Source organism: Triturus cristatus, chromosome 7 (assembly GCF_964204655.1).
Source record: "Triturus cristatus chromosome 7, aTriCri1.1, whole genome shotgun sequence".
Taxonomy (NCBI): Eukaryota; Metazoa; Chordata; class Amphibia; order Caudata; family Salamandridae; genus Triturus; species Triturus cristatus.
In genome coordinates, this window is record NC_140590.1 from 360570588 (window position 1) to 360589274 (window position 18687).

At 43.4% G+C, this 18687-nt stretch overlaps 1 protein-coding gene across 1 annotated transcript in view; it reads right to left on the reverse strand.

Annotated features, from left to right (window-relative positions):
- The window catches only part of CA11 (carbonic anhydrase 11 (inactive)), a 929313-nt gene that overhangs the window by 51439 nt on the left and 859187 nt on the right, over positions 1–18687 (reverse strand). Inside the window, exon 5 of the mRNA XM_085616527.1 lies at positions 8729–8824. Coding sequence (XP_085472653.1) covers positions 8729–8824 — 96 coding nt within the window. The remainder of the gene's footprint in view (positions 1–8728; positions 8825–18687) is intronic.

The following is an 18687-nucleotide window of genomic DNA, read 5'->3' on the forward strand; positions in this document are numbered from 1 at the left end:
TGTTAAAATGAACACAGGACAATAACATGAGACAAACACACACAGAACATAAAGCACACACTCTAATCCTAAGGGCTAGTTAGCCCATAGAGACTATGAAAGAACACAGCCCATATTGTTGTGTTGTAGCGGTGTCAAGGCAAGGGAAACAACCTACTTGAAAATTGTAGGGATAAAGCACCATGAGCCTTGAACGGGTGAAAGGAGTGCCTGATAGGCAATCTAGGAGAAAAAATGGGTATTACAAGAGAGGAATATCGAGTAACAGTATCGGGCAACAAGAGTGATAGAATTACGAGTGATAATATGGTGGGCAAAGAAGGGGTCTGTAGACCACCACAAATAAGTATCCCGTTAGGTGAAGGGGTTCCAGGCAATGTCTATGTAGATTATACCCAGCCCCCGTGTGCAAAGTAAATAAGCCATACTTCATGCCAGACTTAAAATTAGTTTCCTGGAATGTAGCAGGGTTATGCTCTAAGATATCCTCAGCGGACTGGTCTATTTTTATTGAAGGCCATGACATAATGACCTTCCAGGAAACCTGGGCTAGTATGGACCATGTTTATCGTCAGGGATTCTTAAATTTTTCAAAAACAGCACAATGGGGGCAGAGGGGAAGACCCATGGGGGGCCTCACAACATGGGTGAGGCAATCTGACCTCTATAGGGTGGAGGAATTACATATTGACAGTAGGGACATTTTAATAATTAAACTACAGATGGCAGAAGTCCCTGATTTATTGCTTATTAATGTTTATGCTAGGGGTATGCCAGGTGGGAAAGCCTCTCCCACGTTAGCTCTCCTAGATATGTTTTTACATGATTACAGAGGTGTAATAAATATGATAATTGAAGGAGATTTTAATTGTTCTTTCGAGCCCCTTGATGAAAATGATGTCAACCTCAGTTCTGAGGAGGATGTCCAGTGGAGTATACTGCATTTGGATCTTCCTCTCATAAAAAAATGGACAGGGGCTGCATTGCAGTTGAAAGAGTTCTGTTTGGAACAGGGGGTTAGGGCTGTTAATGGGAGGTCTGTCTCTGATAGGCAGGGCTCGCAAACCTTTAACAATGGGTTGCGAAGTAGTCGCATTGATTTTATTTTCCTTAACAAGGAACTTTGGCCCTCCCTAGTAGATATGGTAGTTTGGGAGCGGACCGAGAGCGACCATAACCCCCTAGTTCTTTCCATGCAGCTCAAAGGCATTTCCATTCTTGTTATTAAAAAAGAAGAGCATTTACAGCAGATGAGTGAGTTAGTGGTGAGTGCAACAGCTATTCTTCAAAACTGTGCGACTCAAGAGGAGGTGAACTTAAAGGTTTCTCAGGTCCACAGTGGTTTGTTTAATAAGCTTAAAGGCTTTTTTACTACTATGGCAAAAAAAACAGACTTATTCAGGCCCGAAGGCTGCCGCTTGGTATGGTCAATCATGTAGAAAAGCCTATAGAATTCTAGCTAGGGCAATAAGATCTAAGAACCGGGGGAAATAAGAAAGGCAAGGGTGGGGTACAAGTTGACCCAACAGAAAGCTAAAAAGCAATGGGACGAACAATACTGGGCAGAGCTGCTCAAGGCTTGTACAGGGAGAAGCATGGTCACTTTTTGGCATCTCGTGAAATGGGGTAGGGGTGAATCGAGCCGTGTGCCAGTGAACCACGTAGCTCCCGAGCAGTGGGTTTCTCACTATAAGGTCCAGTTTGCAACTATGAACCCCACACAGGAAAACTTTGAATTGCCATGTGCTAAACCTACTCTGTATTTTACAAAGAAAGAGGTGGAAACAGCATTAAAATCAGTCCCCAGAGGCAGGGCTCCTGGGTTGCATTGCATCCCGGCGGATCTGTTCCTCCATGATATAATTAATTGGACATCTTACATTCAGCTCCTTGTGAATGCTATTGCCAGTGGAGCATCTATGCCCAATACATGGTCAGGAGCAGTAATTCTCCCAATTTTTAAGAAAGGAGACCCAGGTAATTATAGGCCTATAAGCCTTATTGACTGCATACAGAAAGTTTCAGCTAGGATGGTACTAAGCCGAATCCAGGCCTGGATGGACGAATTTGAAATTTTGTCACCATTTCAGGCAGGCTTCCGTTCTTGTACTAGTACTATTGACCAGGTTTTTAGGTTTATTTTAGTTTATTGGCGTGTGGTAATTTTAGGCATGGGCACTATTTATGCTGCTTTTGTCGACCTTAAGTCGGCTTTTGACCTCGTACCTCGCACCAAAATGTGGAGAACCTTTTTGGAACTAGGTATGCCACTTGAAATATTGGCTTTTTTGGTTATCCTACATGATGCTAATTATGCGCAGGTACGTTGGGATATGCAGGGGAGTGTCACACAAAGGTTCCCTATAGCAAAGGGGGTTCGCCAGGGGTGCGTTCTGGCACCAACCCTCTTTTCATTGTATATCAACAAGGTAGTCCAGTATTTCCAGAACTTTCCCACTGATGCTCCAACCTTAGCAGGTTTGAAGATCCCGTTACTTATGTTTGCAGATGATACTCTGATACTCTCCAAGACACAGAAGGGTTTACAGTCTGCCCTGGTGAGAATTGAGGAGTTCTGTCAGGATCATGATCTCCTAGTGAATGTAGAAAAAATGAAATTTATGGTCCTACATAAACACAAGGTTATAAATGGTAGAGTTGAAATGAAAGAAGGTATCCTGGAACAGACTCAGAGTTTTACTTACTTGGGGGTAACTATTGGCAGTAAACTTAGTTGGAAGCCTCAGATTAGATTATTGACCCTTAGGCATGCCCAATTGTCAGGTGCCCTGCTGAAGGAACAGCGTCTCTCTTACACTCTTACACTAAACCTGTTGCTCCAGCCTTAAAAATATATAATACTAAAATTAGTGCCTCGGTCTTGTATGGGGCCGAATTGTGGGGCTTTGACAATCTAGCCCCCTTAGTAACAGCCCAAAAACTTTCCCCAGTCAACTCCTTTATTGCCCCTATTTTTAGATCTTGGCTGTTATTCTATTGAAGATGTGGCACAATTTAGACCGGTGGTGTACTAGAGAAGACTCTGGGTTACCCCAGAGCTGTCTAGGTATGCACAAGCACTCCTGGAAGTTAGGGAGGCTGACAGCATGCATAGAATTTCATGGCTGAGACGGGTAAAAATCACTCTTTGTAAGATGGGGATGAGTAGATTGTGGGTCAATCCCATCGAAAACCCCTTTCCTGCAAAGAATGAATATAAGGCAGCATATTGCAATATGATTAAAACTAAGCGTTTTTCTGCCTTAACAAGACCATCATTATCCAGGGACTATTTTGAACATAAGCATGAGGTAGAGTATGAAAATTATTGGGACCTTATCACTTCTACTAGAGATAGGAAACTTTACCACCAATTTAGGGTGGGATCACTCCCCACTAATTTATTTGTCAGTAAATGGCACACCCTGAACCACAGCAAATGTCCATTTTGTCCAACGCAAAATGAATCATTGGCACACATTTTATTTGCCTGTCCAGCTTATAAAACTCCTAGGCACAGATGGTTAAAACCTATCTGTTTAATCCTGGGGACTAGGTTAAGCAGCGAAGCACTAAGTATCCTAAAAACAGCTACTAATGAATCCATTGTGATTGCCGTTGCCAAGTTCTTAAGCTGGATGTGTGTTATACGTGCAAAGAAGAGGAGGCAATGACAATTGTCTCCTTGTATGCTGCCGGGGGCGAATAATATGTATCGTGCTGCTTTGAATATAATGTAATTATGATGATTATATATACCATGGTGGGAGTCTTTGTAGAGATTTTTTGTAATTTTAATTATTCATTATATGTTTATGTATCTTTTCATTGTGGATTTGTTATCCTCTTGTATATCATCTTTTTTAATGCACAAACTTGCTCCTATTGATGTCTATGAAATTTACCATTATGTTTTAATGTCAAATAACTTGCTTACATCGATAGTTCTGGATTTTTATGGATTTGTCTTTCATGATTTTAAATCGAAATAAAGACTTAATGACTTGACTTGACTTAAATGCTTTACACTGTCTCATAAGTCATGCCTGACTGCTTGTTGTCAGCTACCAAGCATTGAGCAAGGGGGCTAATTTACTGAGACCTTTACTAGACTATGTACCTTGTTGGTTACCTTATTACTAGTGGTAGATGCATACTTACCCCACCCATACCCCACTTTCAAACAGGAATCTACAAGCCCTTTATTCCTTTTGAAGCCCCAAGATATTGGGAAAAAAGGACTCCAATTTGGTGTGGATACCTTATGGGGGAAAACAAGTTGTGAAGGTGTAAACGCAAATTACCCCAAATAGCAAAAAAGGAATCCACTGGGGTGGAAAAGCTGCAACAGTTAAGGCCATAAGGTTCAAACATGCCTGAAGCCAATGAATGAAGATGGATTGCTGGCGACAACCACTCATAGTCTCTTCACATTTTTAAACATGGTGCCAAAGCATCTGTGTGCTATCCAAGGAAATCCCTTTTGTAAATGAACACATTTCCAGACTCCTGGGCATGACAAGGGTGTGCATGGTACGCTAATATCCATCCGAGGCCTTGGCCAACACTGGATGAGGGGCTCAAAAATTAAATAACTGCCAGTTGTCTCTTGCCTTTCAGCAAGGAAACGTGGTGGTGTGGAGGACGAAAAATATGTCCATCCCTTGAATAAGTCAAAAATATTGAAATACAATAAAAACAAATCCTCCCCGTCAGTAGAGATGGACGCGGAGGGGAACAAACTACCCTCCTTCCCCTAGAACAAGGCCGTCAAGGTGTACTTTTTCCTGGTAAAAAAATAAACCAATTTACTCCGAGAATCCCTCCTCGACCGTTGGGTAAGGCAGGGGAGGATGGGGGGTGGGGGACGACACCAGCCACCCGACCCTTGAGTGTGTGCAGGCACCAGGGCAGGTTGTAGCTCATTAGAAGACACAGTAGCTAGTCAGAATACTAATTCAAAGAAAAGCATGCAACATTTTATCATGTTAACACATAGATGCAGAATTGCTACATGCTGAAGCGGCTTATCTGCAAAACGGCTGCATGAAAATACATCAGAACCAAAAACAGGAAGTAAATGGAGACAATACCCATGCACCTGCACTTTGGCGCACGTCCATTCACCTTATGTTTTTTATTTTTCATGGTGAAATTTGCTTATGGGAATGTCTGTATTAAATCAGAAAAGCACTTGCTATGGAATCAACCCCAAATACAGGCTAATCAATCGGCACTAAATGTGTCAACGTGAAAGGCTGACTATTGCACTTTGTTTCTTCATAAACTGGTGAAAGGTAGTCAAGTAGAAACTGCATCAAATTCACAGGTTAAGGGAGCACCTTACCATTAGTTGATACTGCCTTGGTTCTCATTTAACCGTACTCCCCCCCCCACATAACTCCTTCACTCTCACTCTCAATCACAAACAATAGTTTAGGATGGCGCCCTATTCGAAAATTCGTTGATCTAAATATATATATACATATGTATATGTAAAAAAAACGAACTAAATCAGATAAAGGTAAGTGAAGTGTCCTGGAAAAGAATGTCGTTTTAATGGTGCAGACTTAAATGCCTTTAAGCCACATCAATCAAGCTAAATCAATCACAGCCACCGGCCCTCATTCACTTTTCCCTAGGTAAAAGGGGAAAAATATATTCCACAGTCAAAAGGATGGAACCACTGCATGCCCTTGAGAACACTGCCTGTCACTCAAGAATATAATATACGCTGACCTGACAATCCTAAATCTCACACCGCTGAAAATCTATCTTTCAAAGTAGCACACCTCACCTAAGATCTCAGCAAATCTTTTGGGGCCTCCATCAAATTATTTCTTGACAGGATCCTGAAAACTGCATTTGTCACCCAAAAAACAGCACCAAACGAAGTTTAATACTGTACAGAGAAAAGTAATCTCTCTTCCGCCGCAGGAGAGTTCATGGTAGACAAGGACAGAGACAAAATCATGAGCAAAAAAGGATGACGGATGGTTGCTTTTACTCATAGGTCTCCCCACCAGGATGGCATTTGGGGACCATATAGTTGAGTTTGAGGCCCCCTGCAGGTATGACTGATATGATGGGGAGGGCGTGGCTTGATGACACAGTGTGAGCAAATTGCTTCTCATAACTTAGGGGGGATGTATTTATGGTACTGAGTAAAAAATGAATGAAACAAAAGAAATTCTTACATTAATATAAGGTAAATACCGTTTTATAAATTCTTTAACATTGAGCCATTGCTATCCTTATCTCCTAACTATACTTAATTAGGCAGATAAGTCACCTGACCATAATCGCCTAGACTGTAAATATTTTGGTTGGTGACAAGTGTCCTGGTCACGGCTGATCCCAGTCTTCTAAACAATAGGTAATTACAATCTCCTAGGCTATAAATATTTGGGTGGATGACAAGTGACCTAGCCACTGATGATCATAATCTGGGCTATAAATAAGTGTTTCGCTGCTAGCCGCCTGGCCACTGAAAATGCAAGACTGATATAGTGCATTGCCTTAAAAGAAAAAAAAACCCTGCCCATACCTTCTTCCATTTACAGGATTCACAGATTCAGGTGGACATGTCTTGAACATGGTCTTAGCCGTGGGAGATCAAACATGCCAGAACATCCAATATCACTACTGACTTTTCGGTCAGATACATCTCTTGCTTGACCATTCACACTTACTATGTGTGCTAACTGTGTATAAAATGATATGTCGAACATTTCAAACGCAACTGGCAGAATGGGATGGAAGTAAACAGGGGACCACCACAAATCTGCTCCGCGGCTATCAGTAGCGATGAAAAAATGGGACAGGAATAGCAACACGCTGTTGTATGGATATGAGTTATAGCACACTATGTAACAGCCCCTTCAAGGGTTTGGGTGTTCCAAGACTAGACGGCTCTACTGTTCTTTCTCCTCCATCACTCTCTGATAGCTGTTGTTAATCAGGAGGGCATTTACAATGCAGTTCGGCATTAGCTCGCAGCCCTGTGTGTGCCCTTTATTAATAATGTGAACAGTGGGAGTGTTTTCCGTAGTAATCTAGGGATTCCACTGTGGCTCGCTCAGGGATGCACCTTCTGAAATGTGAAATGAAAAACACATGGATTTTTCACTAGCAGTATACTTGCAACATTCCTGCTAAGCTGTGGACCATACAAGATAAGTCCTCAAACAACCAAATGTTTTCAGTGGGAACACGGCAGGCAAAATACGTATAGGGTACCATCGGGTAACAGTAGGCAGGATGAAGGATTGCATTCTCATGGCCCTGATGCAGTAGTCTCTTTATTAGGCTGATGTGATATACCGGTAGTTCGCTTATCTATTACATCCCCAATGAAATGTTTCACGTGGAAAGTCCCCTCTGTTAGCTACAGAAATGGAAAGTGGAGGTGACAGTTCAAAAATGCGGAGTTTAGGGGATGAAGTTTCTCAAAAGGGAAATATTTTCCCCATAGAGGAATAAAAATACCATTGCACAAAACTAATAGCGTTACGGCTGGCGAAATTCGACAATCATGCTCAATTACACTGTGGAAACATCTAAAAGTATATCTGGAAATTTGCGGCTGCAGCTGCTTTCGAAGAATTCTTCAGGAAAGTTTTAGTAACTTATAAAGAGGTGTAAATCGGTCTCCATGCGAGGATGTCTGCATCCATGCAATGCTGTAACTATGCAGAGATGACTTAAGACTCTTTTGTGAATTAACCCTCTCTGCTGAAACTAACTGAAGTTAGATGGTATCATGGGAAGATTCACTTTGAAGACCTGTGCTACACAGGTCTATTAAGTGATTGCCTTCACCTGAACTGTGGGTGGGTGCCTTGAGAAAAGACCTGCTAGTGAATCCATAGTCTCAAGTGGAATGGGCCCTGGGTCTGACCAGTGAGCTTTCATGCAGTTGAGGTGTTCGCCTGAAGACACTCTCTAGAAAGAGTTGATCTGTGCTCCACATACACTGGAATCAAACTAATGCTCTTCCTGGGAGGCGAACTAATAGGAAACATTTGTACGTACCTGTTTTTATTCTCTGGGAAGATTCTCTCAGAATTGAAGATAAAAAGTGTCTCATTACATACCGTAACTGGAATACAGCCTCAGTTTGTGAGAGGACATGCCTGAACAGAATACATACTCACTTAATCCGTTTCTCCAATGGGTCATTGTCAACTAATAATGAATGTCTTGCTGGCCCACAGAGATAGAAGTAAGCAACAATATTTCTTCATTTGCATTGAGCTTGAAAGGAAGTTTGCATTACAAAGGTGAAATACTTCAAAGGTAAAACAAGCAGGCATCACTGAAGGAATCATGGTGAAAGACTAACATGATAAGAGGTTAACAAGTCTACAGATGAAACACTGAAATCTGAATTATCAAATTTACTTTGTTTTGAATAAAAATTATCAGGATTTAACCCTATACCCTTCTTTTCTTTGTGTCGCATCCAGCAGAAGCCTGCTGTCCATTTGAGTAACATGAGGTTGTTGCATCATGCTTTTGCTTCTTAAAAGCCACTGGACCTTGACTAGATTCACTAAAACATCATGCTGGCTATCCCTAGTCCAGCCCCACACTCCTTTCAGTGGTTTCAGTTTGCTGTGAAATCTTCAGTTTTGTTGGTAGACTTGTCCACCTCTGAGCATGTGGCTGAGCAGGGCTATATGTGATGACAGAAAATTAAATTTCCAATTGTAAAACAGAGACTCACGTTGACCAAGAAGGAGATGATGGCCAATCCATTGGGGTTGCGAGAGGCTTCACTAATGTTGCTGTAGAGTTCTTCATTGAAATGGATAAGCTGTACCTGGGGCAAGTAAACAACAGTAATTACAGCCAGTCACAGTCACTTAAACTCTAAGAGATTAAGGGCTAGAGTACAGAAATACATTGGCCCCTAAAAGAGTAGAATGACTGAACAGGACCGAAAAAACAAAAACCTGGACTGAATGAAGTACCAATGGTAAAGCTGACTCTAAATGCTTCTCTGGGTTTCCATCTCTTCAGACCCTCCTATTCCTCCAGGAAGGAATATCTGAAATTCTAGTATGCAAGGAGTGAAGACTAATGTCACATTTCACAACCCATTTTTATGCCACTCAGTGCCACACAATGACAATGTACGTTCCATGACCAATAAGATCATATTTTGTCAAACATATCTTAGTGCTGTATTGTAGAAATTATCAACTTAACAATTGTCGTTTTTACTTTCAAAGTTGAGAGTGTAGGCCCATGTATGAACATACATTCTAGCAGTGAAACAGTTTTCTTCGTGAATTTTAGAGGTCTAACGATACTCATTTTAATATCATCCTCTGTACATTGTGAAATTTGCAACAATCATATGTCTATGAAGAGGTATTGTAACGATAAGATGAAGTTGCTTACTTCGTGAGTTCTAGAAATCCCACGATACTCTTTTTTTGTTGTGGTCAGGGCGTTCTGGTTGATACTATAACCTAAATTAAAGCTCACGGCATTTAGTGTACATGATTCAAAGATTATTGATTGAAAAGAATGTATGTTCATACATGGGCTTACACTCTCAACTTTGAAAGTAAAAACGACAATTGTTAAGTTGATAATTTCTACAATACAGCACTAAGATATGTTTGACAAAATATGATTGAGACTACTCTTCACACACGGGTTGTCTATAATATATGTGTATTAGATACAGTTTACGCAATCATGTTGCCATTATTGTAACTGTTTGTAATATGTTCACATAGGGGTCTTATTATGCAATAACTAACTGTCCTGAAGATGGTCTGACGGACTTCTGCCATCCAAGACCGAAACGTCGACTCCATCATCTATTTTCGTAATATTCGATAAATGCAGTTGATTATTTTCTCAACAATTAGATTGGTCTCTGTTAAAACTGTACTGAAATAGATGTTTTTTGATGAAATGTGGATCTGATTTAACCCGCTTTTCATGATTTATTGCTCAAACCAATGGTTCTTATGTATCCCTTTTATTCTGATCTATACATAAAAAGATTTGTGTTTTATTCACAAAAAAAGAATTCCCGTGTGTGTACTCTTTATATCTGAAGATTGTTCTTGTTGATAAATTTACTGCTGGTGTAAAATTTGTTTAAATACACCCATAAAGCAATTGGCTAAGAAATAGAACCAAGTCATTACTTTATTACAAACAAAATCCCTTGTCGGCAGCTTCACTTTATCAAGCCAATGAGAATAAGCAGAAGATTGTTAGATATATTCTATGAAGTTCACCTCGGTATGGACAAAATGAAGAATAGGAAATTGGGGGCCAGCAATGAACACGTTGGTAGAAATTCAACAGAGAAATTATGTAACATAATCTGTTAGTGAAAAATCTAAAGTTATTTAGTCCTATTCAGCCAGGCCAGTTCAAGTGCCAGAATGACTATGGAGCAAGGTGACATTAGACGTGGAAGGTTCATGTGGTTTGCTGGGAGAGGGTCCTACATTTTCTGTAGTCACAAATTTGCCTAAGGTAAACTGTTAATGAGATAAGTTCCCCAAACATTACTGACTTTATCCATGATATTTCCAATCGTCAGGTCATCCCTGATGAGCTGATGACAGACAATGATACTTTATAGTTTCTGTGGAAATGGAGGCATACTTGCAGGTGATGGGTGTAAACCATGTGAAAAACAATGTAGTACCATCCAAGGAGCAATGGTGTGGTGAAACGCTTCAACAGAGCGACAAAGATTCATATACATTTGGAATCATTCAATGGTAAAGATTGGAAAGTTATTATCAGAGGCATGCAATGTGCTATTCGCATGGCTTCTCCTACTAGCACTTCTATATCTCCATTTGTGCTCTTGCAGTGAAGAGTTGTGGGTACAAGGCTGAATAAAGAATGGATGAAAAGGAGAGATGGTGACAAGTCTGTATTTGGGAATGTGACATGAGATATTCGGCACAAGAGAAATACGAAGGCGTGCAGACCTGTTGTTCCCAAGCTGCTGTGAGGGATGTTGCAAAAGTGAAGAAGTGTGGTGTGGTTAGGAACAGAGAAAGTACGTTTCACAAGCCTAAAGTGGAGACTAAGCTGACAAGCAACTAGAGGATAGTCATACTTCGAACAAAAGGAAATTGTCTTTAGTTCATACAGGAGTGAGACAAACAGAGTGTGAATGTCTTGGTCAAGACAAAATAATAATGCTTGATAATGCATCCACTCAGCATCCATCTTGTATGTAGTAGGTACCTGGGAGAGTACGCCGAAAAAGTGGAAAGTTGTTATAGCAAGCATTTTATCCTTTTATAGTTATTTGTCACATTTATAATGTAATGGGTTGTGTGAACCAAAAGGAGAGTGGATGCGTTCGGCTTAGAGTAGCGTTATGTACTGTTCTGGAATGATAGGGTGGAATCTTGTAGGGAAATGTAGATGAAATGTTTCATACTTTGGTAGTCTCTGCCTGGGTAAGGTTGCTTGCGAACCTATGCACTTGAGTGCTAGTAAATCAACTTGCCCTGACCTGCCAGACCGCTCTTCATTTCAGGCCCGTTATATTAGACTCCCAATTGTTATGTCTCTGAGTGGAAGTCAGGAAAGCATCATAGAAGTTGGAGGCATCGCCATGAAAGTACACTATGCAGGCACGGGTCTACTTCAGAAGGAGATGGGGTCAGAAAGAATGGGTGTAGGGCCACAGGGGAATAAGGAGAGTCTCTCGGATGAAAGGGGCAGCCACAGAAGGGGCTGTCTTGTCCTAATAGTGTGGTTCTTTGGCATGGATGGCCTTGTATATTGTTGACAGTGACTTGAATATGCTACATAGGCACATTCACTAAAACAAGGCCACCAAGAACGGGGCACTGATACCCAACCCACGACACAGGGTATGGCATGCGAGCAATGACTCTTATACAGTGACAGAGAGACAATGGCGCACAAGCTGGGGCAAAGACTGAAACTGGGACACTGAGACTGAGGAACTGACACTGATGCCTGGGCAGCACCACTGACACAGGGATTCTAGCACCAGCAGGGGACACAGATACAAGAACACAGAGACCAGGAAACTGGCACTGAAGTAAACATCATCACTGAACAAGGGATGCTAGTGCCAACAGGGGTACTCTGATACTGTGACACAGATGCTGGGCTAAAGATATTACCAAGGGCACACTGAAAGAGAGGCACCAACACTTACATGAAACATGAGCAGTGACATGCAAACACTGATTTTGCAACACTGACACTAATACAGGTGTGCTGCCATGGACATGTAGACACTGACAGGGGGCATTGACACTGAGCCACTGCTATGGGAATAGTGACATAGAGCAAACATCGCTGACAGGACATTAGCATTGAAATAGGCATACCAAGGTCCAAATTTAGTAAAATTTGTGTAGGTGCTTGGGTGACGCAAACAATAGCATATATCTTACCTCTATAAAGGCCCTCATCCGCAGCATGAAATTGTATTATGCCACACAAATGCCCACGCAAACTTGAGTAATATGGGCCTAAAGATGCTTCTCAGGCACAGAAATGGGGGTATTGCACAGGGATGGGACACTGATACACAGACGCTGCCAGTGAAATGGGCTCCAATCCTCAAACAGATATTCTTGACACTGGGACACTGATAATGGAACTCTGATACAGGGAGAATGACACCAAGATACAAACACATACACAAGGAGACTAGTGCAGAAATGCAGACACTGACAGGGAACCTGGCTCTAGCTTTTACTAACCCACATAGGCATGCCAACACTGGGAGACTGGCACTGGCAATGGTACACTGACACTGTGACAGTTACTTGACATTTGGATACTTGGACACTGACACCGAGATGATGAGATGAGGACATTGACCCAGCGGACGTTAGCATTGATATAGGCACCGACACTATGGCCCTAAGACATGGACATTAACACAGGGGCATCAACACTATACTATGGTATACTGTACGGTAGGGATGAGCTATGTAATTTGTCTTTACCCTTATGCTCCTCACACCATCAGTTCGATCTGTCGGATGCTTTGGAGCATGTCTGTACTATATGTGGCTTTTGTCTCTCGGACTCTTCCTCATCTGACTCATTCGCCCCAGGCCGTCTGCCCAAGCAGGATACGGCACCGTCTATCTCTGCCGCCTTAATCAATGTACGCTCCTTCAAAAAACATCACTCTGACATCCTTGAGCTCCTGTCTGATCACCCTGTTGATCTTTTATTCCTCACGGAAACATGGCTTGATTCCAATTCTGACCCTTTTGTCACTCTGGCTATCCCTCCGGGTTACAAAGTTGCTAGGGCTGACCGCTTAGATGGAAGGGGTGGCGGTGTTGCCGTTATTTTCAGAGAAAAGTGGGAGCTTATTAGGGGTGAGTCGTATGCTTGGGGGTCAGGAGAAGCGTTAGACTTTAGCATCAGGTTTTCCCCCCATTTTCTTCTAGGGGGGTCGCTGGTCTATCGCCCCCCTGGTTCTGCCAATGCTACCATTCAGGAATGGGGTGATAAGTTAATTTCTAGGGCGCTCCGCTTTCCCCATTTCTTATTCCTCGGTGACTTGAATATTCATTTGGATCATGGGTCATGTACTGATGCTATGGTCGTAAAAGATATGCTTCAGCTTGCCCAGCTATCTCAATGGGTTCTCCTCCCAACCCATCAGGCTGGTCACATCCTTGATCCCATCTGCTCCAATTTTAATATTCAGGTAGAGGATCCTCTTCCCCTTGTGTGGTCTGACCATTTCATCACTTTTTTCTCCTGGAGGGCTGGCCCTCCACTTGCTTCTGAATCTATCTCGCGGAAACCTGCCTTCAAGAAGGTGGATCCCGCTTCTTTGGCTGTAGCCCTGGCGGCCTCCAGGCCGTCCCTTACTGGTGATTTTGTGGAGAGTTTTGCTAACTTTACTAACTGGTTAGACAAATCTATGACCTTGCTAGCCACTCCCACCTCTTCCCGGTTTTCGAGAGCTTCGCCATCTAACCCGTGGTTTTCGCCTGAACTACGTCTGCTCAAACAAGATTGTAAGAAGCTGGAATGGATTTGGCGTCGTCAAAAGTATTGTCCTTTGGCCAAGGCCGCTCTGAGGGCCAGGCAAAAGATTTATTACTCTGCCATCTTCCAGGCAAAAAAAGAATACTTTACTGAACGTATTGAGCAGGCTGGTAATAATTCAAAGGAGATCTTCCACATAGTCCGGAGCTTTACATCCCCTGCCGCTCTTAAGTGTTCGGGCCCAGCTACGGATGACTGGTGCAACACCCTCTCCTGTTTCTTCTCGGATAAAATCCGTCTAATACAGCAGTCCCTACCGGTATGTGCAGCTTCCTGGAAGGAAGATGCACGGACTGTGCCTCTCCAGGGGGCCTCGAACCACGTCCTGTCGGTCTTCTCTCCGGTTGATCTTGCTAGTACTCTTAAATTACTTAAGGGCCTCAAGTCCGGCTCCCCCTCGGATTGCTGTCCAGCTAGATTGCTGGCAGCAGTCGCAGAGACCATTAATGCGGAGGTCAATGCTATTATTAACCTCTCCCTTGGGGAGGCTTGGGTTCCACCGGAATGGAAACAGGCCAAAATTCTTCCTCTATTGAAGAAACCGTCCCTCGACCCCTCTCTGCCCTGTAACTACCGTCCTATCTCCCTTCTCCCTAGCCTTGCCAAGGTATGTGAGAAGGCAGTGACTAGACAACTCTCCGAATTTGTGGAAAGATCTGAGGCCCTGCACCCAGCCCAGTCTGGGTTTCGGGCTTCTTATAGCACGGAGTCAGCGCTAGTTGAGATCTCGGAGGCCATTCGGGACTGTTTAGATGCTGGTGGCAGAGCAGCTTTGGTGATGCTTGATCTGTCAGCTGCATTTGATACGGTGCCGCACGCCAGACTACTTTCCCGCCTCTCCGAGATTGGGGTCTCTGGCTTGGCTTTGGCCTGGCTGAAGTCCTTTCTGGAGGGTCGTACCCAACAGGTTTGGCTGCCTCCCGCTGCCTCACCCCAGCAGGAGGTCTCTACAGGTGTCCCCCAGGGCTCGTCCCTTAGCCCCCTCCTCTTTAACATTTATGTTACACCGTTGGTCTTTTTGGCCGAGAAGTTGGGAGCTAAGGTGATAGCCTATGCTGATGACACCCAGCTTCTTTTCACCTGGAGCAAGGGGGATGATTCCGTGCGGCCTGTGCAGAAGTGTTTGTCTGCGGTATTTGGTTGGCTTGCCAGGGCTCAACTCAAGTGCAATGAAGACAAATCGGAGATGCTTCTTTACGGGTACTTTCCCTCGGACTTCAGATGTAAGATTTGGCCCCCTGACTTTTCCCCTCCCTCTTCCAATGGGAGCTCCGCTAAAAACCTTGGAGTGTGGTTCGAGGACAATTTGTCTTTTTCGGTCCAGGTGAAGAAGATCTCGGGTAGTTGTTTTGGCCTTCTTAAAGTTCTCAGGAGTTTTCTCCCTCTTCTCCCTAGACCGGCTAAGGAAACGGTTGTTCGGGCCTTGGTTCTGTCACGTCTGGACTATGCCAATGCCCTCTATGTTGGCCTACCTGGCTATTCTTTGAACAAACTACAAGCGATCCAGAATGCGGCCGCTAGGCTCCTTCTTGGTATCACTAGAAGTTGTAGTGTCCGCGCTCATCTTCAGGCCTTGTATTGGCTGCCCCTGATTGAGAGGGTTAAGTTCAAGGCTTTGGTCATCGCCCACAAAGCCCTACATAATTTGGGTCCCATCTATCTGCAGAGGCGGTTTGCCTTTTATGTTCCGACTAGAGCCCTTCGCTCATCAGCTCTTTTACTTGCGAGGGTTCCGCGCTTCTCCCGGTCTAGGATTGGGGGCAGCTCGCTTGCTGTCAAAGCTGCCGTTGCCTGGAATGCTCTTCCTTTTTCCCTGCGGAATACCCAGGACCCAGGCTGTTTTAAGCGTCTCCTTAAAACCTATTTGTTTCCATAAGTCTCCTCTTGCTCTTTACTTTGGCTCTCCCCCCCCCTTGGCTTCGCGCTGGGACACTCCTCGGAGTAGCTATTGCGCGCTATAAAAATATTTAACATAACATAACATAACATACTAACATGGGCATGGGGGCAATGGTTTGCACACTAATTCACTGACACTGGGATACTTACATTTTAACGCTGACACCTACACTAACAGAAGGACGCTGATAATGGGACTAAGCCTCCATCAATGGAACATCGATGCATACATATTAAAATTTGAATACTGACATTGTGACACCTACCTTTACAGTAGGTCACTAGTGCTGATGCTGGGGCATTTACACTTGATCCATATCATGTTCAAATCCATACACATACAGTGGCATACCAACACTAGTATTCGAACGCTTATGCAAGGGTACTCTTGGAGACATGGACATTAGCATAAGGACTCAAAAAGTGACACAGGAACACTTACATGGAGGCAGGCCACATGTAAGAGTACACTAGCACTAGGGTTTAAACTGAGATGTTGACAACAGGACACTGATACGAGGACAGTGACATAGAGGCACAAACACTGACACTGAAATATCAGCCCTGCCCTGGGATCACTGATACAGTAACACTGACACATGGTCGCAAATGGTGGGATGCTGCTACAGGGGTACTGTTACTTGTAAAGGAACATTAGCACACATATCATGACAATGATCTCGAACAATGGTTCACTGAGACAGGGACACTAATGAAGAGAGACCATTTCCGGGCCACTGACACAGACACAGAAGCACTGATGTGAACACTGCTTCTTTGACAATGAGACTCCAGGACACCTACATTGGGGGCACAAGGACATCCAGACTGGGACACCAAGCCAGAGGCCCAGACACTAAAACCTGGACACTCACACGGATATACTGACACTGACACACTTACATTAATACTGAGGTACTGACACAATTACACTGAGACATTGACAATAGGACACTGACACAATCAGAGGCTCAGTGACACTGACACACAGGCAGCAACACTGACTCTGGTACACTGACACCAGGGAAGGGACTGGGTGAGGATATTACCTTAAATTTTGGTTAGGTGAGGATTTCACCTTAACCTGTGAAGACGGGTAAATTTAGGGAAACTTTGCTTCCACAAAGTTGTCAAAGTTTATTGGTTTCTGCAACTTCATTAATGTGAAAGTCCCCCACACATGGACGTGTCTCTTTTACACACTTGATGTTCCATCTGCGATGGGATAGACATCCTGTGTCTGCAGGACAGGCAGCAGTGGACCTAGTGTCATGGCTTGCCATAGGTGCTCTCCCCCACTTCCATCCACATCTGGTCCCAGGCCTTATTGGCCACCCCCAGCCCTTGCTAAAAGCATTGCCTGTCAGCATGTTGTCTGCACTGGTATGCCAGGAACCATGCCACCCGGGATTGTGGCTTCCACATGCCTCCTTCTAAGCTGTGACCCCCTACTCCAACCATCAGCACTGCATATCCTCTCTCCATGCCCACCCCCACCCACTTGCTAAAAGCATTGCCTGTCAGTATGTCGTCTGCACTGGTGTGCCAGGAGCCATGCCACCCGGGATTGTGGCTTTCACATGCCTCCTGCTTAGCTGTGACCACCCACTCCAACCACCAGCACTGTATATCCTCTCTCCATGCTGACACCCCAAAAGCTCTGAAGTATCCTCAATATGAATGGCAGGCACAGTGGGATTCAAGGATATCCCGCAGGATTCGAGCATCGTAGGATTAGAGGATCTAGAACAGGCTTCAAGAACCGTGCAATCTATAAAATCCAAAAAACAGGCATTGCCTGAGCACCATTAACATACACCTGACTGACGTGGATATTTATTCCCTATTAGTTTCTTACAATTTAGATCTTACTGAATCGGCACCCACCACATTCAATATCCAAGCTGTTCCCTCAAATCTGTTTAGGGATCCCAGTGTCAACCTCCGATTAATAAACAAAGAAAATGTACAAAGTAAAACAAACAACACACCTTGAAACTGTAGTGACCAAATCTTGCATCAAATCAATGCTTATCATTTGCAGATCAGCGGTAAGACATGCAGCTGACATTGCACACCTCATACTCTCATACAATTTAGATCTTGATCTTAACTGAAACTTGGCTCAAGGACACCTCTATTCCAATCCTTGACATTCTAGTTCCCCCTGACTATGAGATCATTAGAATGGATCGAGTAGTCAAAACCGGGGGTGGCATTGCTTGCATCCATCAAACTAACCTCTCCGTGAAACAGAGACACTTGAAGTCGATGTCCTCTTACGAACACCTGGATCTCAAAATCTAAAGCAATGACAAAACAATATGTTCTCTTTACGTAATCTACCACCCCCTGGAGACAATCCTCTGTTCATCGAACAAAATAATGGAGACCATATCAGTTATCTTGGACCAACCTCATAACCATATTTTCCTTGGTAATTTCAACTTACATTGGAACAACGAAAATGATCCATTAGTATGTCCCTTTGAAACTTTCCTAACTGATCTGAACCTCACCAAGTCTTGAAACAAGCCTACACATTACAAAGGTGCCATACTAGATCTTATCATAGCCAAGGATAACATCATACAACTGGATGACATATTACCTTGCGACTGGTCAGATCACCTCCTAATTTCCTTCAGCTTCTTTGAAAAGGTGTTGATTAGACATGGACAACCTCGTAAAAATAAACAATAGGCACAAGATTTGAGAAACATCAACGTA